The 23,796-nt window shown below is 46.4% G+C and overlaps 1 protein-coding gene across 1 annotated transcript; it reads left to right on the top strand.

Annotated features, from left to right (window-relative positions):
- The first annotated feature begins 15,889 nt into the window (after positions 1-15,889).
- On the top strand, positions 15,890-19,016 carry Txnip (thioredoxin interacting protein). The gene is made up of 8 exons (XM_075978080.1): positions 15,890-16,495; positions 16,972-17,044; positions 17,165-17,312; positions 17,412-17,514; positions 17,646-17,902; positions 18,008-18,164; positions 18,271-18,422; positions 18,548-19,016. Exons 1-8 carry the CDS (start codon positions 16,246-16,248, stop codon positions 18,590-18,592), a joined length of 1,185 nt encoding a protein of 394 aa, XP_075834195.1. The 5' UTR covers positions 15,890-16,245; the 3' UTR covers positions 18,593-19,016.
- Positions 19,017-23,796: the final 4,780 nt, after the last annotated feature.

Here is a 23,796-nt window from a genome sequence, read left to right as displayed (position 1 = left end):
TGTGAGCATATTATATCATATCATAAATCAAGCACACCTAAGTAAAGTTGCAATTTAAAAGGTGGGGGGGGGAGCCCAGCATGGTGGCACACGCCTTTAACCGCAGTACTCAGGAGGCAGAGGCAGGTGAAATTCTAAGGAATTTCAGGACATCCAGCGCTACACAGAGAAATTAAGTCTCTAAAAACAAACCAAAGCCAAATAAACAAAAAGGTGGTCCGCATTTTCTTCTTGCTCTGGTGAATGAGATAAGAGACTTACATATATTTAACCCTGTGAGTAGTTCCGGCGGTCCACTTCGCAAATTGTCAGCAGGTGGCGCTAATGGCTAAAAAGTTACTCAAAGACACCAGCAATTCTCCAGAGATAGGAAAATCTTTTTTGTTTTTCGAGACAGGGTTTCTCTGGATAGCCCTGGTTGTACTGTAGACCTGGCTGGCTTCGAACCCACAGAGATCCACCTACCTCTGCCTTCTGAGTGCTGGGATTAAGGGCGCACACCACCACCTCCCAATGAGGAAAATCAGTTTTTAAGGAGCATCTGAACCTTCACCCCACTCCAGCAATACAGGCTACTGTCATTGGTCTTGGTGCCAACATAACTCGGTGTCGAGACCCTACTACCAAAGCCATCGCACATTTCGGTTGCAGAGCGTGGAGAAAACAGTCTTGCCAAGTGCAGCTTTTAACAGAATTTGGGACTCGAAGAGAAGACGCGGAAGACAGGGATGGATGCACATCTGAGGGTTTTAGCAGCTCGCTCGCAACCAGGAAGACTCTTTTGTATATATAGAATACTGACCACGTAAGTCTTTTGGCAAACATTAGAGCCACACACACCCCCCCCCATCTCTTTTTCACTTCCCGGTTAAATGCCCAGGGTGAAAAAGTACAAAACAGACGGTCTTACCTGAAATGACATTTTCCAACAGTGTCTGTCAAATCGGGACATTACAAATTTTCCAGGGTCGGGGATGGAGGGATGGCTTAGCAGTTAAGAGCACTGACTGTTCTTCCAGAGGACCCAGGTTCAACTCCCACTATCCACATGACGGCTTACAAAGGTCTGTAATTACAGTCCCAGGATACCTGACACCCTCATACAGATAGATATACACGGAGGCAAAACACCAGCGCATATTAATAAAAATTAAAAAGAAAGAAAATAAAATTTCCAGGGTCGTCTTCTGCTTTTACAGCCTGTGTCTTGGCTGGCTGCTCGTGGATTACAATATATTAGACAGTCCGAAATTATTTTTACCTTAACCAAGTTAAGTGTAGAATCATTTGATGTTCTCTACAATGCAAGCTTTACAAAAGAACTCACAATAAGCCTTTCACTCACTGCTTAGCACACCCCTCCGTTTTATAGTAGAGGCTTGTTTGCATGCGCACCCAGAAAGGAAGCTTCTGGTATCTAGTTCTTTTCCCATCAACCCACACTATTCCTATTTCCTTTATACAGGCGCCAGGAGAGGGCAATGAATATCTTGTATCCAGAGATTATCGAGAAACTTCTCAGAATCTATCTATTGGTGTCATAATTCTTGGTGCCCAAGGAGGACTCTTTCTTCTGTGACTGTCCATGCTGGACCCTGCGCCCACAACACTGATCCAATAGTGGCATGGCTGTTTGGGGGTAACCAACTGCTTTCTGCTTGGATCTGAGGCTGCTCCTCAGGAGGAACTCAAGCCAGACGTGGCAGTCATTTCATGGAGATACATTTTTTTTCTCATGAAGTTATATTCTGTAAATATGTGCTATTCGTTGTACATCAAGTGCTCTGAAATAAACTGTACGTTTTAAAAAGTGATCTAATAAAAGAAATTCTTCTTATTCCTTTCAAACTTCTATTGATTTCCTGCCTCAAACTATATATCAGTTTGAATCTTTTGGTTTTATAAAAAACAAAAGTATTTTCCTTCATCCTGTTTCTCTCTTTTTTTTCTGAGACAAGATGTCTCTGTGTAGCCCAGCTGTAAACCTGGTGGCCTGTGGCTGGGAGGCAGGAGCCCTAGAGGGACCCTGTGACTGTCAACTGCTCATGTTGACAAGCTGCTTCTGAATAGCTATGCTCATATCCACTCGCAGAGTGCCATGTTTCAGTGGCTAGCCACGGGCCCGTGTGTGAGCACTAACTGACTCAATGGGTTACTGAGAATAAAACAGGGATAAAGTTGGGGAGGTGTTGAGGAAAGTTGGGAGTTGGAGGGAGAAGTGTAGGGATGGATGTGCTCTAAATACATTGAATACGCACGATATTCTCAAAGAATGAAGTTTTAAAAGAGATTATCTGGCCAGATGGTGGTGGTGCACACCTTTAACCCCAGCACTCAGGAGACAGAGGCGCTGGATCTCCGTGAATTTGAGGCCAGCCTGATCTACGGAGTGAGTTCCAGGACAGTCAGAGCTGTTACACAAAGAAAATTTGTGTGTGTGTGTGTGTGTGTGTGTGTGTGTGTGTGTGTGTGTCAGGGAGATTATGTGGCTCTGGCTCTCCTTACAAGTGGCCTGAGCTGACCTGTGAAAATGGTTCACTACTTTCTTTAACAACAACAACAACAAAAAAAACCACTACAAAACTATGTAAATCAAGAGATTCAAATCCTCACGTTAAGGGCACCTATAAAACTCCCGGACCCTCAAAGGTGTGCGTATCCAAAAGCCAGCAAGTGTCTGAAAGATGCCTTTAAAAAAGCAATATGTGCCTTCAGGCAGCGTAAGGGTGGAGTCGATAGACGCGCTCAGGCACACAGTGGCGCTGCACAGGGGCTGAACACAGGGTCGGCGGGCGGGCGCACAGCTGAGTTTTTGCCGCACCTGCTTTATCAGTGCAGAGGGTAAGGCTCAAGCTAAGGGCTTGGCTGTGGTCTTTAAATGTATCCGAATGAACAGAGAACCCACTATTAGAACTCATGATTATATTAGCCCATACGTGAGCTCCCCTACACATGAAGGTGACCCTCATGTTCCTTTTTTTTTCTTTTTTTCTTTTTTTTTGGTTTTTCGAGACAGGGTTTCTCTGGTTTTGGAGCCTGTCCTGGAACTAGCTCTGTAGACCAGGCTGGTCTCGAACTCACAGAGATCCGCCTGCCTCTGCCTCCCGAGTGCTGGGATTAAAGGCGTGCGCCACCACCGCCCGGTGGCCCTCATGTTCCTAACCCTGAAAAAGAGGCTGCACAGAAGAAAAAGACGTCTTTGGCACAGTGCTTCTTGGCCTTCCTATTGCTGGGACCCTTTAATACAGTTCCCCATATTGTGGTGACCGCAACCATAAAATTATTTTGCTGTTACTTCATAACTGTAATTTTGCTACTGTTATGAGTCGTGATGTAAGTATCTGATATCAGACCCCCACCCCCACAAAGGAGTCGTGACCCACAGGTTGAGAACCACTGTCCCGGTGGAAACTGAAGCAACAAAAACTTGCAGTCTGGGAATAATTCAGTACAAAATAAGTACAAAACAGAAAAGGATCATCTGATTTATTGTCAAATTCTGTCTTCTGAAGAAAAGAACATGGATATATAGATATATATAAAATAAAACATGCTATTGTCTTATTTTATAAAGCCAGGTGTGTTGGCACATGCCTTTAATCCCAGCATGAAGAAGGCAGAAGGCTCTGTGACTTCCAGGCTAGCCCAGGGCTGCATAGTGAAACCCTGTCTAAAACAAACAAGACATATTAGAAATGTTAAGAAACAGAGATACAGGGCTGCAGAGATGGCTTAGAGGTTAAGAGCACTGAACTGACTGCTCTTCCAGAGGTCCTGAGTTCAATTCCCACCGCCCACATGGTGGCTCACAGCCACCTGTATTGAGATCTGGTGCTCTCTTCTGGCCTGCAGGCATACACTGTATACATAATAAATAAATAAATCTGAAAGAAAGAAAGAAAGAAACAAACAAACAAACAAACAGAGATACCTTTCAGTACGTTCCTACCATGATTTAGGTCCTTTCTTCCAATGGGCCTGTAAGCCAGTCATCAGGGAATGTTCTTGGTTGACACTTTATGCAGCAGGACTCAGCCCACTGTGGGCGGTGCCGCTTCTGGGCAGGTGCAGCGGTATAAAGAAGCAGGCTTAGCAAGCCACGCGAGCAAGCCAGTCAACAACGTTCCTCCACGGCGTCTGCTTGGATTTCTCCCTCCAGGTTCCTGCCCCGACCTCCATCAGTGATGCACTATAAATGTAAGCTGAAATACACCCTTTCTTCTCACGGTGCTTTTGCTCAAGGTGTTTCTCACAGCAATCGGAAGCACACTAGGACACAAGATGAAGGCTCAGAGGACTGAGAACTACCCCGGAGAGGAGTTTAGGGACAGCTGCTTTCTCTTTTTTCTTCCTTTCCTTCCTTCCTTCCTTCCTTCCTTCCTTCCTTCCTTCCTTCCTTCCTCCCTCCCTCCCTCCCTTTCTTTCTTTCTGTTTTTGAGGCAGGGTTTCTCCGTGTAGCTCTAGCTGTCCTGCAACTCACTCTGTAGACCAAGTTGGCCTCGAACTCAGATTCTCTCTGCCTCCCCAGTGCACCACCACTGCCTGGCTGCCAGCTGCTTCCTGAACAAATTTATATTAAATTTGTTAATCTCTCTATATTAATAGAGAGATTTTTTTAAGATTTATTTATTTATTATGTATGTATACAACATTCTGCCTCCATGTATGCCCGCACGCCAGAGGAGGGCGCCAGATCTCAGTGCAGATGGTTGTGAGCCACCATGTGGTTGCTGGGAATTGAACTCAGGACCTCTGGAAGAGCAGCCAGTGTTCTTAACCTCTGAGCCATCTCTCCAGCCCCCTATAGAGAGATTTTTTTAATATTTTTATTTTTAACATTTTTATATTTATCTTGATTTTATGAAAGAATTTAAAAGTATTTTCTTTAAATTACGCGTGTCTTGAGTGGGGGCATACCAGTGTGAATATGGGTGCAATGCCGATGGAGGCCAGCAGAGGGCACGGGTCGGATACTGGGATAACAGTTGTCAGCAGTCTGGGAACTCAGCTCGGATAGTCCGCCTGAGAAGCAGCCTGAGCTCTGAATTCCTCTGAGTCCTCCCTCCAACCGCACGTATAATTATGCATTACTTCGTAACTACATTACCTTTCATTCAGAGTGAAACATGTCTACCTTGGCTTGAATGTTCCCACATGATCCCCGTCCCGGGTAGTGCTGGGATGAACCAGGGCTGTAGCTTCAGATCCGCCTGGGTAAACCCTGCCCCACAGCAGAACTACTTTCCCAGGCTTCCCCAGACACCCTACCCCCACTCCCCAGTGTCGCCAAGGCTGGCCTGGAACTCACGACATAGACTAAGCTAGCCTTAAATTATTCTGCTTCTACTCCTAACTCCCTTCCTTTTCTGTTTGCTTGGTGTGTTTTTGTTTTGAGACAGGGACTCTGTGTAGCCCTGGCTGTCTTGGAACAGGCTGGTCTAGAGCTCAGAGAGATTCACCTGCCTCTGTCTCCTAAGTGCCAGGATTAAACGTGTGTGCCACCACACCCAAAGCTTACTTTTACAAATCAACCTGCAACATCTCCCTCCCTCCCTCCCCACCATACACACATCTGTGGGACAATGGTCTTGAACCCTGTAAAGATTTGCCAGTTGTACTGGTTTAATAAAATGTTGATTGGCCAGTAGCCAGGCAGGAAGTATAGGCCGGGCGACCAGAACAGGAGAATTCTGAGAAGAGGAAAGTCAGAGTCTACAGGCATCATCCAGACGCAGAGGAGGCAAGATGAGACTGCCTCCATGATCAAAGGTACCAAGCCACATGGCTAACAGACAAGAATTATGGGCTAATATAAGTTATAAGAATCAATAAAAGCCTGAACTATTAGGCCAACCAGTTTATGATTAACGTAGACCTCAGTGTGTTTCTTTGGGACTGAACGGCTGCAGGACCAAGCGAGACAGAAACCTCTGTCAACATACAACCTGTCAAATGTGCCCCCCCCGTCCCTGTCATCCCCCCCCATCTCAAGGGGAAAAGATAATATCTGAAGCCAGGTAGTTACAGTTCTCAAAAACAGAGCCAGGAAGCTGGAGCAGCAACAGGGAAGGGAGAGAAGGGAGAGTGTTCAGAACCAAGACTTTGCTCAGTTCCTGCCCCTTTTCAGGACACAGTGTCCACCGTCATCACTAGAATAGTGAAATTACATGTTTCCTGACATAAAGCTCGTGTATACCCTCTCATATGTACAGTCTGTGTGTGTGTGTGTGTGTGTGTGTGATCATCATGAAATCTATTTTTGTATGCCACTGAAAATAACAAAAAACCAAAGAGATGAATAAGTTGCTGGGTATAGTGGAGAACACTTATGCTCCCGATACTTGGGAGACAGAAGGCTCAGGACTTTCAGACCAGACTCTCAATGTGGCCAGCTAAGGTGAGCCTGTGTAGCAAGAGACTTTGTTTTTTAAACAAAGAAGCAAAAACAAACAAGTCACAAACACACTTGTGTAAATGCATGGTAAGCATTGGGAAAACAAAAGAGAGCTGAGGAAGGATAATTAAAGCCAGCTTCATTGTGATATTAATACAACTGATCTCACTGTAGCATTGTTGCACACACATATACAAGGCTGTCTTTTTTTTGTTTGTTTGTTTGTTTGTTTGTTTTTAGTTTTTCAAGACAGGGTTTCTCTGTGGCTTTAGAGCCTGTCCTGGAACTAGCTCTTGTAGACCAGGCTGGCCTCGAACTCACAAAGATCCGTCTGCCTCTGCCTTTGCCTCCCCAGTGCTGGGATTAAAGGTGTGCACCACCACCGCCCGGCACAAGGCTGTCTTCAAAACATTCTCTCCTCTTAGTTCATAGAACCAGTGCTTTAATACCAAGGGTTTCATGTACCTATCTTTACTATAGGATATCGTCTATCTTCAACCGATTACTTAAGTCATATGTATGTATTTGATTTCTTTTGTTTTGTTTTTGTCTGTTTGTTTTTGAAACAAGGTGTTACACTGTAGCCCAGACTAGCCTGGAACTCACTCTGTGGCTTAGTTTAGGTTGGCTGTGAACAAGAGGTGATCCCCCTGCCTCTGCCTCCTGACTACTGTGATTACATCTATAAGCCTTCAAGTGTCTTATCAAACACACACACACACACACACACACATTTTTTATGACAAGGTTTTTTTGTGTAAAAACTCCGACTGTCCTGGAACTTGTTCTGTAGACCAGGCTGGCCTCAAGCTCACAGAGATCCACCTGCCTCTGTCTCCTGAGTGCTCAGATTAAAGGCCTGCACCACCACCGCCTGGGTTAAATATTTATTTTTTTAAATTAGGTTGAGTGCTGGAGAGATGGCTCAGCAGTTAAGAGTACTTGCTACTCTTTCACAGAACCCGGATTCAGCTTCCAGCTTTCAATACCCACTCATGGAAGTTCACGATTGTTCTTAACTCTAATTCCAGGGGGAGCCAATTCCCACATACCCAGCCAATTAATTTTTTAAATTTGTTTATCATTTTTAGTAGCATACAAGCAATAGGTTTCTTTAGGCACCAGCCATGTGCACGATACACATAAATATACACTCAGTCAAAACTCTCATACACACAAAATAAAAACAAATCTTTACACTTTAAAAAATTAGGTTTAAACAGTCTCCCCATCCCCCTTCCACTTCTCCCCCACTGCAGGCAAGATCTGAAAGGCTTTTGCTAAAATTAAATCATCTGAAACTGAAAGCAGTCCAGGACATAGTTTTATTTTCCTTTTGTGAGGAAATCCATTGTCCTGCTTCTGCCACAGCCAAGTCTACAGGCAATCAGAAGGGTCCAGACTGGGCTAAAATAAAAAAATTTTAAAAAAGTGACTTATACCTGTAATTATAGTAGTTGGAAGGTGGAGGCAGGGGGATCATCTCTTGTTTGAAGCCAACCTGCGTTAGCTGATCAGGCTAGAATCTAGAAGCTAAAATATTTCATGGATTTTTTTTGTTTTATTTATTTATTTATTTGTGTTTGTTTGTTTCAAGAAAGGTTTCTCTATATAGCTCTGGCTGTCCTGGAATTCACTCTGTAGACCTTATTGGCCTTGAAAACTGGGGTTAAGTCCAGGCTGTCCTAGAACTCAGAGGATGACCTTGAACTTCTGTTCCATTGCCTTCCATCTCCCCGGATGCTGGGATTTCAGGCACGTGCCAACAGGCCTCCTTTGGCGTTGGAGATCAAACCAGGACTTCATGCATGGCAGGCAATGCTCTACCAACGGAACCACCCCAGTCTGTGACCCTTCTTTAGAACTTCTGTGCTAAGACAAGGTTCCACTCTGTCCCAAGATGACCTTGAACTCATACCAATTCTCCTGCCTCAGGCTCGAAGTACAGGGATTACACTTTAAGAACACGGTTTGTACCTTTGAGAGCACCATTTAGTGAGAAGAGGCAGACAAATGCCCACAAAGCTGCTAATCAATATATCCATGGAAGGTGCTTAGGCTGCTGCTGGGTACCGAGGTTAGGGTTTTGTCTGTTTGGAGAAATCGCAGGAAACAACAAAGGAGGTGATATTTTATTGTTTGGAGTTTTATGACCCATCAGATGATATGGGGGTGAGCTATGAGTCACCACGGGCGAATATGTACTATCAATCACAATATCCTTTTCTCAGAGGTATCATCTACCCACCTCTGAATACGAGTAAGCTGTCTTCCCATTTTTGTTTTAAGACAGGGTCTCATGATATAGACCAGACTGGCCTCGATTTTACAGACATCCACCTGCCTCTGCCTCCTGAGTGTTGTAATGAAAGGCCTATGCCCCTGCCCCCAGTCTGCAACTATGTTTTTTTTTCCCTAAAGATTTAGTGCATATTAATAGTTGTCTGAAGTACATCTGCACATCAGATCGCCATGTGGGTGCTTGGATTCAAACTCAGGACCTCTGGAAGAGCAGCCAGTACCCTTAACCACTGAACCATCTCTTCAGTCCTGCAACTATTTTTTTTAACGCAAGCTAAGAAAAAAAGTGCTGCTAAATGTCACCTAAATTTAAAAAAAAAAAAAGATGGAAAACTGCTTTACTACGTAGTTTCTTCCTCAGTCATGAACACTGTTTTTCTCGTCTATTCCTTTTTCTCATGATCAAGAACCATCTCTGCCATTCAGCCATTCAGCGGAATGTTCTAGATCAAGGGTCAGGTCACCACAACAGCTCCTGTGTTTGTGATCTTGCTAATGCAACTAACTGCCCACTGGGTGGCAGGGCTGAGCCAACTGAATTCCTGAACTCGTGAAGAAAGAATTTCTCAGAAAAGGGCAAGTTTTCAGGAAAGGCTAGGGACACAGTGTCCCATCTCCTTGGACTGTTTACATCAACACAATGTAGTTGAGAAACACACCGTCCTCCCTCGCTGCCTTCACCCCGTGCCCTGACACGTAATTCATCCATCCAGAGATTTTGAATCAGGGAAAAGTGAAATTGAGGTTTAAAACCTTAAATGCAACAAACGAAAAGGAAAGAAAAAGAAACTAAAAGCCAACACTGGCATGAAAGAGCACCAGGTTCCAAGTTGTCAAACATTCTCCTCTAGAGGGGCGCCCCAACCCATCAGTTCAATCTCATATCCCCCTCTGGGGGGGCGCCCCAACCATCAGCTCAATCTCATATCTTCCTCTAGAGGGGTACCCCAACCCATCAGTTCAATCCCAGATCCTGCTCTGGAGGGGTGCTCCAACCATCAGCTCAATCGCTCCTTATCGTGTGGTCTGTACTCTGGCAGGTGCTAGAAAGAATGCAAAACTACAGAAAGGACCTAGCCCTGCTCTCTAGAAACTCATCACCAAGGAAAAAGGGCAACCTACCTGTGAATGTACCCACTAAATAAAGAACACGCTAGGGAGTATTTAAAATAGTAAAATAATATTTAGTGGTAAGGCAAAAAATGAGAAGACTTGGCCTCAAGACTTGGAGAAGAAGGTAGGTGTTCCAGGTGGAGAGAAAGTGTGAGCAAGGACTTCACACAGAAGGGAAGAATTTGAGACAAGCACTGAGTGCCCAGGTTTGCTGAGGTGGAGGGTGTTCAGATCAGGAAGGGGTGGACAAGGAGACGGCTGGTTTGGCCGACCGTTACGTGAAGGCTTTGGATGCCAGGATAGAGCATTTGAATGAGCCCCAGCAAGCACAGGGTTTTGGAGAATCATGAGAGCTGGCAGGAAAGAAGTTCTGTTGGGTTAATTGAGTTATACTCCATAGGCTATAGTGGGGAGATTAGGCAAAGATTATTGAGAAATCTAGGGTGGGTGTGGAGGCAGAAGATGAAGGTGAGAGGATCGGGAGACAGACACCAGTCTGGGGTATGGAAAACTCCACCCACTACCCGTCCACCCCATGTCCCTCCCTCTTCCCCATTTTTTTTAAAAAAGAATTGTGCTAGATTATCGGGGAAGACAGATGTTTATTCATTACTGAATAAGTTGAACTTGAATTACGAACTAGAACGCTGGAGACAGGTTAATAACACAGTACAGCAATTTTCTGTTTGGTTTTAGACTAAGCTCTTAAGTCGTCCATGATGGTCTCACCTTGAGCTTCTGATATTTGTTTTTTCCTGGTTTTTCAAGACAGGATTTCTCTGTGTGTAGCCCTAGCTGTCCTGGAACTCAGTCTGTAGACCTGTCTGTTCTAGTACTCAGAAATCCACCTGCCTCTGCCTCCCGAGTGCTGGAGTTAAAGGCCTGCACCACCACCGCCTGGAGGGGTCCTTCTTCCCTTACCTCTTGACTGCTGATCAAATCTAATGCTTCATGCATGCTGGGCTGGAATTACACCCCCCGGCCTAATTCTGGGGTTTTGGGGGTTTGTTTTTGATTTTTAGATTTATTACTCTTATTTCAAGTATATGGGTGTTTTGCCTGCATGTAGGTCTATGTATCGTGTGTATGCAGGTGCTGATGGAAGCCAGAATGGGGGTCAGACCCTCTGGAGCTGGAGTTACAGGGGTTGTGGGTACTGAGAATGGAACCCAGGTCCTCTAGAAAAGCAACAACTTAATCACTCTTAACCACTGAGCCATCTCTCCAGGCTCTCCGCCACCCAGAGTTTTAATATTTACAAAAGAATGATGTACTGATGGATGAAATGAAAAGCAAAGAAAGAAGAATTCCACTGGGCTAGAGAGCTGGCTTGGTGGTTCTGAACGTTTGTTGATGAAAAAAACCCGGGTTGGGTTCCCAGCACCCACACGGAGGCTGACCACCTCCTCAGGCACCAGCCATGAGTGTACATGGAGTCAAAGCACACATGCACATAAAATAATAAAAACAAATCTAAAAATTAAAAAGAGAGAAATCCAAGCAAGTCCTTAGGAAAAGCTCTAAAGGAGTGGGCAGAAAACAAAATAGAATTGCTGGCAAAAGATAACAGAATAAAGTCCCAAAGCCAAGGTGAATGTCTAATTCTTTAAATGGTGGTTTTTAAACTGTATAGTTGTCAAACAAAAAAACAAAACAAAACGGACAAAAAAACAAAACCCACTTTGGTGTCTTCCAGAAACCTTGAAGAAAACCCAGAGCAGCGGTTCCCAACCTTCCTAATGCTGGACCCTTTATTACAGTTCCTCGTGTTGCGGTGACCCCAACCATGAAATTATTTCATTGCTACTTCATGACTGTAATTTTGCTAGTTATGAATCATAATATAAATATCCGTGTTTTCCAATGGATCTTAGGAGGCCCCTGTGAAGGAGTCTGACTCCTAGGTTGAGAAACACCGTTCTAGAGGGAAGAGAAGAAGGCAAACTACAAAGGGAGGAGTTTAGTCAAACAGACAAAGATGACTTAAGAGATTCTTTTTCAAGTCTTAAGCCAGCTGTGGTGTCGCTTGCAGACCTGGCACTCAGGAGGCGGAGGCAGGAAGATCAGCTGAGCTCAGGGACTTCCAAACAACCTGGGCAGTAAGGCAAGACCTTGTCTTAGGTGTCTAAAAAGAAAAGGACCTCAGTACTTCAACAGCCGAAGTGTGGGCCTCCATGAGGTATTCTGTGCGGGAGCCCTTCCACGCCAGTCTTTAGTTCAGGTGTCCATGATAAAAGCGTCAAAACTTCTGGGCCAGGAACAGCTCCAACCAGACATTAGCTGATTGTCGGAGAGGATGCCACGCGGCCAAAATAAGGGAACTATTTAGAGTCCTCTTTAAAGCTCCTAGAGTCTTGCTCCGTATCCTTCTCAATGGCTTTACAAAGGTAAAAAAGGATACATGTCAAAGCACCAGGAAATCAAGTCTCACAGCAATTGAAATCAAGTCACTATACAGCCCAGACTAGTCATGAAGTGTCGGTAATCCTCCTGCCTTACACCCCCAGTGCCGGGGTTGTAAGAGTGAGTCACCTGCTTGGCACGGAACAAATAGACCTAGGTTTAAGCTCTGGATGTACTTACAAAACCTGTGCCCTCAGGCAAATCCCTACACCTTTCTGGGCCTGGTTTAATTAACTCCCAGTTACAGGGTTATCGGGAGAAGTAAATGAAACAACCCAACTTTCAATTCTGTTTAGACTAAGATGATAGATGGCTTCACAAATAAAGAAGCCTTGACATAAGTATGTTGAGAACTGGTCTTTGGCTTGGGTCAATCTCAAAGTTTAGTTCCAGTGTTAGGAAGGCAGAAGCAGGCGGGTCTCTGTGAGATGGAGGCCAGCCCAAGATTCATAGTGAAATCCTGTCTAAAAACGCAAGTTTGAGGCCAGTCTGGGATACATGCAACCTTGTCTAAAAAAAAAAAAAAAAAAAAAAAAAAAAAGTAGTTTCTTTGAATTCTTAGGCTATCATATAATTATTTAGGTAGTCTTATTTATCTGTGACTTGGAGTCATGTAAACAACTGGGCCATCTCAAAACCACAGTTTCATTTAACATCTTTTCCAGCTCTAAACTAACATTCCTTAGGGAAAAACAAGGAAAAAGGGCGGTGGATGAAGGACAAGACAAGTTTACAAAGTGGAGGCCCTGGCCAGAGGTTAGGAAAACATGCTGTTCGCCTTCCCAGCTGAGCCTTTCCAGCCCTAAATGTCTGCAAAGCCAGAGGTGAAAGAAAAGAGAGATTGAGCCACAGCCCTGCCTCCTCCTGTCCACTGGGCTTGCAGGCTGCCAGCGTTGGCTATCAGGTCATCGAGAGTAAAACAAAGGACAAACACCACGGGTTTCCTGCTGGCACTGGGAAGAAGAGGGTGGGAAAGGGGCAGGTAAGCGATGACCTCACTCGCAAAACTCCCGAGCCAAGCCCTGCCTTGCTCCTCTGGGAACATCTGTCCTTGTCTTTGTACCTTTGTACCCACGAGTGAGTGTTTGTACTGTGTGTAGGGCAAGAGTTTGGAAGACTTTTCACTTTCTTCTTCCACCTAAGAACTGAGAAGGGGTGTGTGTGTGTGTGTGTGTGTGTGTGTGTGTGTGTGTGAGAGAGAGAGAGAGAGAGAGAGAGAGAGAGAGAGAGAGAGAGAGAGAGAGAGAGAGAGAGAGAGAGAAGAGGGGCAGATTGTTATCAGAATACCAGGTGAAAGGTCATGGTCATTAACAGCCTATCTAGGAGGCAGCCAATTCAGAACAAGCCTTGGCCACAGGCCAGGGAGAGCAAGCTGCCGCTGCCAAAGTTAAACAGAGTTTTGGCCTAACACAGAACAAACAAGTGGTCTGCAGGGAGTGCTGTAAACAGAAGAAAGGACAATCGCGCAGGGAACAAGACACTGAATTGTCAAATTAAAAAAAAAAAATCAGTACTCCATAGACAACCTCAACTAAATACCAGCATTGCCTTTTCTCTAAGATGTCCCAAGTCAACACTCTGGGACCCATTTGCAGCCACCTCTACTCCTTCCTTCTGACCTCCTCAAATCTTAAAAAACAAAAATAGTAATTGTTTACATTTATTTTCTGTGTCTATGGGCGTGAGTAGTAGGGCAGGAAAGGTCAGGGTTGGGTCTCTCCTACTGTAGGGGTTCTGGGGACTGAACTCCGGTTGTCCGGCTTCGCGCCATCTCCCTGGTTCTCCTCAAATCTTATGTAGCTGGGGCTGAAGAAGTGGCTTGGTGGCTAATAATACCAGAGGACCCAGATTCAATTCCCAGCACCAGAACGGCAGTTCCAACTCGTATGTAACTGCAGTTTCCAGGGCATCTGGCATCGTCTTCCGGACTCTGCCTGCAGCAGGCATGCATGTGCCAAAGCACCCATGCATGCACACAAAAATTCTTAAGTCTTATGTTGTTACATATCACACTATTTAACAATATGGATATATATGCTTTTGGTAAGCATTTTGATGTTTTATGATATCAAGCTAATTTTTTCCCCCAGATGGCTGCAGAGTTTGGAACTAAAATGAGAGTCCCACCTCCTTTGTTCTTAATCAATACTGTTTATCATCGGAAAACACCTCAAGCCTAGTTACCTTTCTGGAACAAACACGCACACACACCCTAAGGATCAACATGTTCCTAAACTCTGGTGTTGTGTTTATGGTTTTCAACCGTGTGACATCCAACGCTGAGCTTGCTTAATATTGAGGTTGAGTTGTAACTTGTTAGCCTTAGGGTGTCAACCCAGTTAAGGCGTGTGAGCATGGCGAGGCGCTTTGATGAACAGCAGCGAACAGGTTCCTAACTGTGCAGAAGGCAGGATTTTAGACACGCGAAAGCTTTTGACTTCTCCATCTTAACCCCAGGACCATTGTCTTCATGTCCCAGCACAAGGAACAGGGTGACAATCTCCTGATAATTCTGCCCAAATATGGAAGGAGTCTAGGACTCAGTGACAAGGGGAGGGGGCGGAATCCTTCTGCACAGGCGGTTTTCTTAGCACACTTAAGACTTATTTCTTGAGTCAGCTCCTGGAGGCATCTGTCAGCTTAGTCAACAGCCAGGCAAGTAACGCCAACAGAATCTGAGCCCTGGTGAGTGTGGAACAGGCTTACGGATATGCATTTAATTTAGCGAGCTTAAGAGAGAGGAGGAAGACATAGAGTGACAGGAACAGGGGAACGGAGTCAGAAGTGATGGATCTTTTTCTTCCTTTTTTTTTTCTTATTTGTACCCACTCCTTTTTTCCTGGAGAAACAGGGACGGAGGGAGAGATCAGTGTAGAGTACACACCTCATTAAAGTTGAATGAGGGAACATATACAAAGTGTTCCCCAACTTCACAGGTAGTCTGAAGAGATGAGGGGATAAGCAACAGGATGTGGACACTCCCTTACTGCTTCCGTTCCAGAGGACAGAGAACAGAATAGAATGTACGTGTGTGAGAACAGCAGCAGCCCATAGGGACATGGAAGGAAGGGGACACACCAGACAAATGTTCCCGCTTTCCAATGAGAACAGAAAGGGGGCTTAAAATATCCGACATATGCGCTTTGTTCCTCAGCAGACGTGCAATAGGAGGACGCCGGACGGGCTCTTTCTCACTAACACAACCACACCCTCGCCCTTCGCCCAGTCTGAAGTATCCTTGGGGCAGTGGGATTATTTTTCACAGACTTGCGAACTTGTGAGCCAGGAATAAACAGTCGCCTCGAAATGAATTGCGCTGGCTAAGACAAGGCATGAAATCGTCTTCTAAGCACATTTTTCTTTCACCTAAAAAAAGAAAAAAACAAAACCCAAGCCACCCAAACAACCGTGATCCCAGGCAGAGTGCCTGGATGGGGTTCAGGGTCGCGGGGCCAGGGCCTCCTAACTCCCGGGGGATGGGGGGGGGGGAGTGAGCGGTCCGCGGCCCCAGCCTCGCCCCTCCTCCTGGCAAGGCAGCGCACCCGCACAACAACCATTTTCCCCGCTAGAGCACACCGTGTCCACGCGCCCCTGCGGCCTCGCTGATTGGTCGGAGGCCTGGTAAACAAGAGCCAAGCAGCCAATGGGAGAACTGTGCACGAGGGCTGCACGAGCCTCAGAGCCAGCGCTCGCGTGGTGCTGCTAGCCAGGCAGCTATATAAAGGCGTTTCCGGCTCCCGATAGACACTCTCTTCCTCTGGTCTCCTGCCTACCCGGAGTTCATCCAGCGGCTGGAGCAAAGACAGCTGTTGTTGCTGCCTCTTGAAAGCCTTTGGCACAGCCCGCGGCTTGCAACTTTCAGGCACCGGTTCGAGAAGTTGTTGGGGTTTGCTGGAGAGCTTCTTGAAATTTTTATTTGGGTTTTTCAAGCCCCGGTCTGCGGTCCGGAGAGTGGGCGCTTTAATTCGCTGTGAAGGGCTCCTGGCGTTTTTCCTCTTTGGCTTCCGTTCATCTTGAACCCGCTGAGCCCAACCATGGTGATGTTCAAGAAGATCAAGTCTTTTGAGGTGGTCTTCAACGACCCGGAGAAGGTGTACGGCAGTGGGGAGAAGGTGGCCGGCCGGGTGATAGTGGAAGTCTGTGAAGTTACTCGCATCAAAGCCGTCAGGATCCTGGCTTGCGGAGTGGCCAAGGTCCTGTGGATGCAGGGGTCTCAGCAGTGCAAACAGACCTTGGACTACCTGCGCTACGAAGACACGCTGCTCCTAGAAGACCAGCCGACAGGTACGGAACCAGCTGTTCTTTGCAGGGCGGATGGTGGCTGGGGCGGGGGAAGGCTTTAAAAGGAGGCACTGGCGCCTCCACCAAGTGTTTGGAATTGTTCGCTCGAAGGGTTTGAATTATGTTGGTCCCGATATTTTTAAGTTTTAATTGCAAGCATTTTGCTACACGCCCTTCCCCCGAGGGTGATTTTATACAGTTTCTGAGGTGCTGTTTCCAGAAGGTGTTGCCTTAGCTACTTAAAGACTAATGTATTCACAATCTGTTCCCGATTTCTGGGGCAACTGTGCTGGATGAAGCTCTTAGTAATTGTGGGCTTCGCAGCTTTCTGTCCAAGAAAGTGCACCGGAATCTTTTATTCCACTGTAAGAGATGATAATGGAAGTAAAATAATCTTGTCTGCTGCCCAAACCGTCTACACAGAGGCTTTTGAAATGTAACGAGAAACCTAAGGGGCCCTTGCCTTTGTTTCCCTGCAGGTGAGAACGAGATGGTGATCATGAGACCAGGAAACAAATATGAGTACAAGTTTGGCTTCGAACTTCCTCAAGGGTAGGCATTGGCTGAATGCATCTTGGACACTATTTCTATAACGCCCCCTTCCCTTCCCCCCTCTGACCTCTTACTGTTCTTAGAGAGCATTAATTTTTTTCCCCCATCGTTTTGACACAGGCCCCTGGGAACATCCTTCAAAGGCAAATATGGTTGTGTCGACTACTGGGTGAAGGCTTTTCTTGATCGTCCCAGCCAGCCGACCCAGGAGGCGAAGAAAAACTTCGAAGTGATGGACTTAGTGGATGTCAATACCCCTGATTTAATGGTGAGGGTTACTTTAAGGTTCTAGTCTCCTTGGTTGGGGATAATAAGCTAGATGCTTGGAGCATTGAAATATTTCAAAACATCTTGTCCTTCTACACAGGCACCGGTATCAGCTAAAAAGGAGAAGAAAGTTTCCTGCATGTTCATTCCTGATGGGCGCGTGTCCGTCTCTGCTCGAATCGAGAGAAAAGGGTTCTGTGAAGGTAAAAAAAAACCTCTTGCTTAAAACACATAGTCAGAACCGTGGGCTTGGAGGGGGAGGGGGGCATGGAGTCAAGGAGAGGAAGCGCCATTAACCTCACGGATATTCATGTCTTTTCATCTCTTATCCCAGGTGATGACATTTCCATCCACGCCGACTTCGAGAACACATGCTCCCGCATTGTGGTCCCCAAAGCAGCTATTGTGGCCCGACACACTTACCTTGCCAATGGCCAGACCAAGGTGTTGACTCAGAAGCTGTCCTCAGTCAGAGGCAATCACATCATCTCTGGGACCTGTGCGTCCTGGCGTGGCAAGAGCCTCCGCGTGCAGAAGATCAGACCGTCCATCCTGGGCTGCAACATCCTGCGTGTGGAGTATTCCTTGCTGGTGAGTGAAGCAGGGGCTTGGTTCTAGAGGGGAAACAATTCTTCAGGTACACATTCAGTGCCTTCTCTACCCAACCATCTAACACACTGCCACCTTCCTTTCTAGATCTATGTGAGTGTCCCCGGCTCCAAGAAAGTCATCCTTGACCTACCCCTGGTGATTGGCAGCAGGTCAGGTCTGAGCAGCCGGACCTCCAGCATGGCCAGCCGGACAAGCTCTGAAATGAGTTGGATAGATCTAAACATCCCAGATACCCCAGAAGGTAAGCTACGAACAGCTAATAGCTTTCTTTGGCCTGATCGGGCTTGTGCAAATTGGTAGTCTGGCGGTTCTTAGCTGGATTTCTCCTTCCTGTTTCCCCTTTGTAGCCCCTCCTTGCTACATGGACATCATTCCTGAAGACCACCGGTTAGAGAGCCCCACCACTCCCCTGCTCGATGACGTGGACGGTGTTCCAGACAGCCCTATCTTCATGTATGCCCCTGAGTTCCAGTTCATGCCCCCACCCACTTACACTGAGGTGAGAACTGCTATTTTTTATTGTTGACGTTTTATCCCAGGCCTTCTGAAGGAAGAAAGGATTATTAAGCACATGGTTTTTCTACCTAAGAAAACTAAAATAGTCTCTTCACACTTCCTCCCCAGGTGGATCCCTGCACCCTTAACAACAACAACAACAACGTGCAGTGAGCGTGTGGGGGACAAGATGCGTCTGTGCTCACTCTCTTCTTTCTGCCTCTCTGCTTGGACTCCAGTGTTTTAGAGACCCAGTCTCAGAGTGGAGAACGGCTCCACCCCAGCCTCTGACTGCAAGACAGGGGTGGTGATCAGCAGGCGGGTTTCTCCGGCTTCAAGTGGTGCGGACCCAGCCAGCGCCCGCACTGTGTGTGGTATTAGGAGTGTTTGCTGGGTGGTTCAGACCCGGTCCACTTTCTCTCAGGCCTTGGAAATGAAGACGTTGTCTGTAGTTTTTGAATCAGCGTGTAAATGACCTTCTGGCATGGTCTTTCCGAGGTTTTTTTTTTGAAGGGAGTTCTAGATTAACAGCAAACCGTGAACTTCTCTGTGCCATGGAAGACAGAATCAATTTCACATACTAGAAAAAAAAGGAAAATCATGGCCAAAATTTTGGAAGAGGTGGTTTTGTTCTTGTTTTTTTAATCAGTGTTCCCTTTTTATATCCTTACAAAGAAAGAAAATCTTGCATGGCTGATGTGGTTTGGGCCTGGGAGATGGAGTGCACCCTTTGTATCACAGGGCAGCTGTTCCAGGGGACTCGATCCTGGGCTCGGAGCAGTTCTGACTGCTTCCACCCATGGCCATAAAAGCCATTTCACAGCCAGTTGCACTGCGTTCTCTTATAAACTAACCAGACGGAGGATCTGTTATCTCTGTGATTCTTGGCACTTTAGCTCCAGTCTCGACTGCAGATGTAAACTCCACTGTCTGTGTCTTAAGGGTGAAGCCCAATGACAGGGCAAAGGGATTTGTCTGGGGGCTTTGATGTTGTTCTTTTTTGTTTGTTTTTTGAGACAGGGTCTTGTCTATCCTTTGCTAGCCTGGAACCTCTACACATAGACCAGGCTAGCCTCAGAGATCCCCCTGCCTCTGCCTCCTGAGTGCTGAGATTAAATGCCCAGCTTGGTTATTACTTTGGAGACTTTGTCCCAGTATGCAGAATTGTGTGATTCTGATTTGACTACGAAGGGCGTGCCTGTGAGCCTCTGCATCGAGATGCCCCGCACTGATCAGGGACTCCAGGCATTGCGATGAGAAGTTCACAAAAGCCCCCCAGACCCATGTCCTGCCCCGTGTTAGGAGAAAGGACTCTTAACTGCTCTCACTGTGGCCACTAGTGCCTGACCAGTCTCTCTCAGCCATAGCACTTTGTTCAATGTCTGTGTCAGCACTGAGCTCCACCCTTTTCTGAGCTGCGCTGCCAGAGAGCATGTGAGCTGACGGTGGTTTCGTTTATGTTTTTGTATTTTGTGTATCTTTTTTGTATGACAAAAACTATATTTTGTACTTATCCAAATATATTTTCACCCCAAGATGGGGAATATCGTTTGTAAAAAAAATAAAGTTTTTTAATAGCAAAAAAAAAAAGTTCTTTTTTTCTTGTCTGTGAAATGACATTGGAGAAATTACTAGAAAGTAGGTGTGCACAATGGCCTTCCCCTGCTTCACAGTGCTGGAAACCCTGTCGAGAGAGCAGTCCCCGTGTGACACCAGAGTTGAAGACAAACAGTGATCCATCAGCTGATTCGGGCTCCATTCAGACTAAGTTGGTGGGATCTGGTGATGGAAGCTAGTTAGCCACGTCTACAGCTATCACCAAATTCCTTCAGACTTGCTCCTGTGTAGCTAAGACTGACCTTGAACTTTAGCTCTCAAAACGGGACCCAGACCCGGTTCCTTAGGCTTTGAAGAAAGTGTCTTTACCTGCTGAGCCACGCTCAGTTTTAAGAAATAGCTTGTGGGGGGTTTGAAAGGGAGCGAGTGAGTTTCCTTTTTATATTTGTTTCTTAATCCATATGAGCAGCTTAATCCATATGGGAAGCCGAGGTTAGCCTGAGCTACAGAGAACTTGTCTCAACAAAATAAGCCAAAACATCCATCCCCACCAACCATCCTTGGGGCTGCTGGACAAAGCTTAAAACAAAGGTGGGGGGGTCCTGGGGAGAAGGGACTGGGAGACAAAGGCGAGAGGGAAATGTTATTCGTTTTCCCTGTGAGCAGGGAGTCAATACTGGAACCCTGTGGTCCCTGGTGGTCCCTAATGTTCATCAGACTCTGCAAATTCAAGAGTGACAAGCAGAAGCCTCAGTCCAGCAGCCCCAAGGATGGTTGGTGGGGATGGATGTTTTGGTTTATTTTGTTGAGACAAGTTCTCTGTAGCTCAGGCTAACCTCGGCCTCCCAGACACTGGGGTTAGAATTGTTTACCACCATGCCTGACTGACGTTCACTTTCATAATTTGGTTTTTACTGTAGAGATTTCCCCCCATATCAATCTGGTTTATATGCTGAAAAAGAATAATTATTTAGGACTTAGAGTTTTAGTTGCAGGTATTGGATGTTTTAGAGGCAGCTAGTTTTCTAACTTTATTGTTCTTCACGTTTAGTTAGAACGCAGTGGTTGACTATCCAGCCCCACCCTTATTCCCTGGCGCCTGTTCTGTTTTGGCATTTCCACAGAGAACTGATGACTGATAGACCATTTCACTGCGAGCTGAAATTATCTTGTTCCAGAAGAAGCCACACACTGAGAAGCTGAGAATGGCAGAGGATACCACACAGTTCTTCCCAGTTTTTGACTCATCTCCTTGCTTTTCAAAATGGGTTTTCCCTTAGCTCCATGTAGACCAGTACAGTCCTTGAAGCGCTGTATCAGACAACAAAGCTTCCTGCGGTGCTGTACACCCAAAACGCAGCATCGGAGAGGCAGAGACTGATGCCAAGAACTCAAGGGCCTTGGCCACAAGTACCACCGGGTCTGCTCGGCTACACAAGAAGTACTTGTGTTCCCCCAAACAAACCAAAACCGCAAGAAGCCTGAATGGAACAGAAAGTGACATTGAAAACAGAAATTCTTTTCTACTCTAGGAATTGATCTTTATCATTCATTCTCTGTAACACGTTTCCTTACTTCCCTGCCCCACTTAAAACAAGTTATTGTTTTTGTGCAGATATGGGCGCGTGCATGCCACGGTGCATATGGACAAGTTACTGTTTGTGTGCAGATATGGGCGCGTGCATGCCACAGTGCATATGAACAAGTTACTGTTTGTGTGCAGGTATGGGCGCGTGCATGCCACGGTGCATGTGAACAAGTTACTGTTTGTGTGCAGATATAGGCACGTGCATGCCACGGTGCATATGAACAAGTTACTGTTTGTGTGTAGATATGGGCGCGTGCATGCCACGGTGCATATGAACAAGTTACTGTTTGTGTGCAGATATGGGCGCGTGCATGCCACGGTGCATATGAACAAGTTACTGTTTGTGTGCAGATATGGGCGCGTGCATGCCACGGTGCATATGAAGGTCAGGGGTCGACTGGAGTTGGTTCCCTCCTCCCACCTTCATTTGATGCCAGGGATGATGGGACGTCCTTCGATCCATCAAACAGACCACCAAGCTCCCACAGCTAGGGCCTTTCCCCCCAAGGCTGTTGACGTTTTCCTTCATCTTTTGATATAGGGTTTTATTTAGCCTAGGTTGTGTCAGGAGGGTGACCTTGACTTTCTGATTGTCTTGCTTCCACCTTCCTAGTACTGGGATTGTAGGCACTGCCTGTGTTGTTACCATGCCCAGCTTACATACTGCTGGGAACTAAACACAGGCTTCATCCTTGTTAGGCAAACACCAGCTGGTCCCCTGCTAGCCTGTTTCTGGCTTCTTTCTGTCTATTTACAATGCACTGGTCTCTAGCTCTTTCTATTGCTGTCAATACTCTCACCTGAAGTCCTCCCCTATTTTCGCACCTGTTCAAACATTCAGTCGCTCCTCCCCTTTAAATTTATGATCAGGAAACTAGGTCAAAGTTGACGGAAAGTTTTTTTTTTTCCTGCGGCGTGGTTTCCAGGGACTTGAGGGGTGGAGCAGATACAAGAGCAAGAGAGAGGGCCAGACTAGGGGCTGGAGCGCCGGGGAGGCCTGCGCCTGGGTATTTGTGTACACAGTCTATTATCAGTGGCCAGGAGAGGATAACTACACCCCAGGCCACTTAAGAGATTCGAGCTTGCAAGAGGCAGAACAGATGCGCCCTCTCCTGATACCCTAACCCCCATTCTCACCCCCATCTGCCACTGTCTACAGGATTTTATTTTTCTTTCTGAGGTTGGTCTCACGCTGTCACCCAAACGAGCCTGGGACTCATTATTGCACGGCCTGGTGATGCTATTGCCTCAACCTCCAAGCACCAGGCTTCTAGGTGTGAGTCCCCACACCTGGCCAAAGGAGTGCTCTCTGGTGAGGGGGTTGCTGTGTTGAGTACAGCAGCCACGAGCCGTGTGGAGCTGTCAGACTGTGACTGGAAAATGGAATTTTTAATTCTGTGTAATTAATTTAGGTTTAAATATCATGGTGTCGCTGGCCACCGCCATATCGCGTAGCACAGCTAACGCTGAGGAAGGAAGTTGCCAGAACTACTCCCCAAGAGGAAACCCATCCCTCCTGAGAGAGCACAGCAGGCTCCACTCCCTCCACTTCCTTTTGCTGTCTCTACACAATTTCTGCCTCTGCCTGGGCCATTTTCTGTCTGCAGGCATACTCAGCGCCACTTCCCCAGGACCAGTGCAGCTGTTTCCCCGCTTAACGCTGGGGCTTCTTTTCCCACGCATCTGCCTTCCGATCTTTAAAGAGCTACAACCAACCTGTACAGCCAAGGGCAGAGTTCTGAGTGTTATTCCTCCATTAGGCCCAATCTAGTACTGGAAGATCTGAGAAAAGCCAAAAAGAAAACTAAAGAGAGATGGGGAAAAAAATACCCCCAGGGAAAATAAAACCAGTAACAGGGCCTGGTAGCTCAGGCCTGAAGTCCTACCCCTTGGTAGACTGAGGCAAATGGACTAAAAGTTCAAGATAGCTTGGGCTACACAGCGAGGCCTTTTTGTTGTTGTTTTTTGTTTTGTTTTTTGTTTTTTGACTAGAGATGAAGCTCAGTTAGTAAATTCTTGGCCTAAAATGGACAAAGTAAAAACCTTGAGTTGGATCCTCAGTACAGTATACAAAAGGCTTGGTGGCTCACACCAGTCATCCCAGAAGTTAACAGGCAGAGGCAGGAAGATCCCAGATGTTCAAGTCATGCTCGGCTCTGTCATGAGTTTAAGGCAAGCCTGGGATACATGAGATCCTCTCCTAAAAAGGGAGACAGAAGAACCAGTATATCCA

This window comes from Microtus pennsylvanicus, chromosome 7 (genome assembly GCF_037038515.1).
Source record: "Microtus pennsylvanicus isolate mMicPen1 chromosome 7, mMicPen1.hap1, whole genome shotgun sequence".
NCBI lineage: Eukaryota > Metazoa > Chordata > Mammalia > Rodentia > Cricetidae > Microtus > Microtus pennsylvanicus.
The sequence above is the reverse complement of the archived record's forward strand: the minus strand, read 5'-3'. Positions and strand labels throughout refer to the sequence as shown.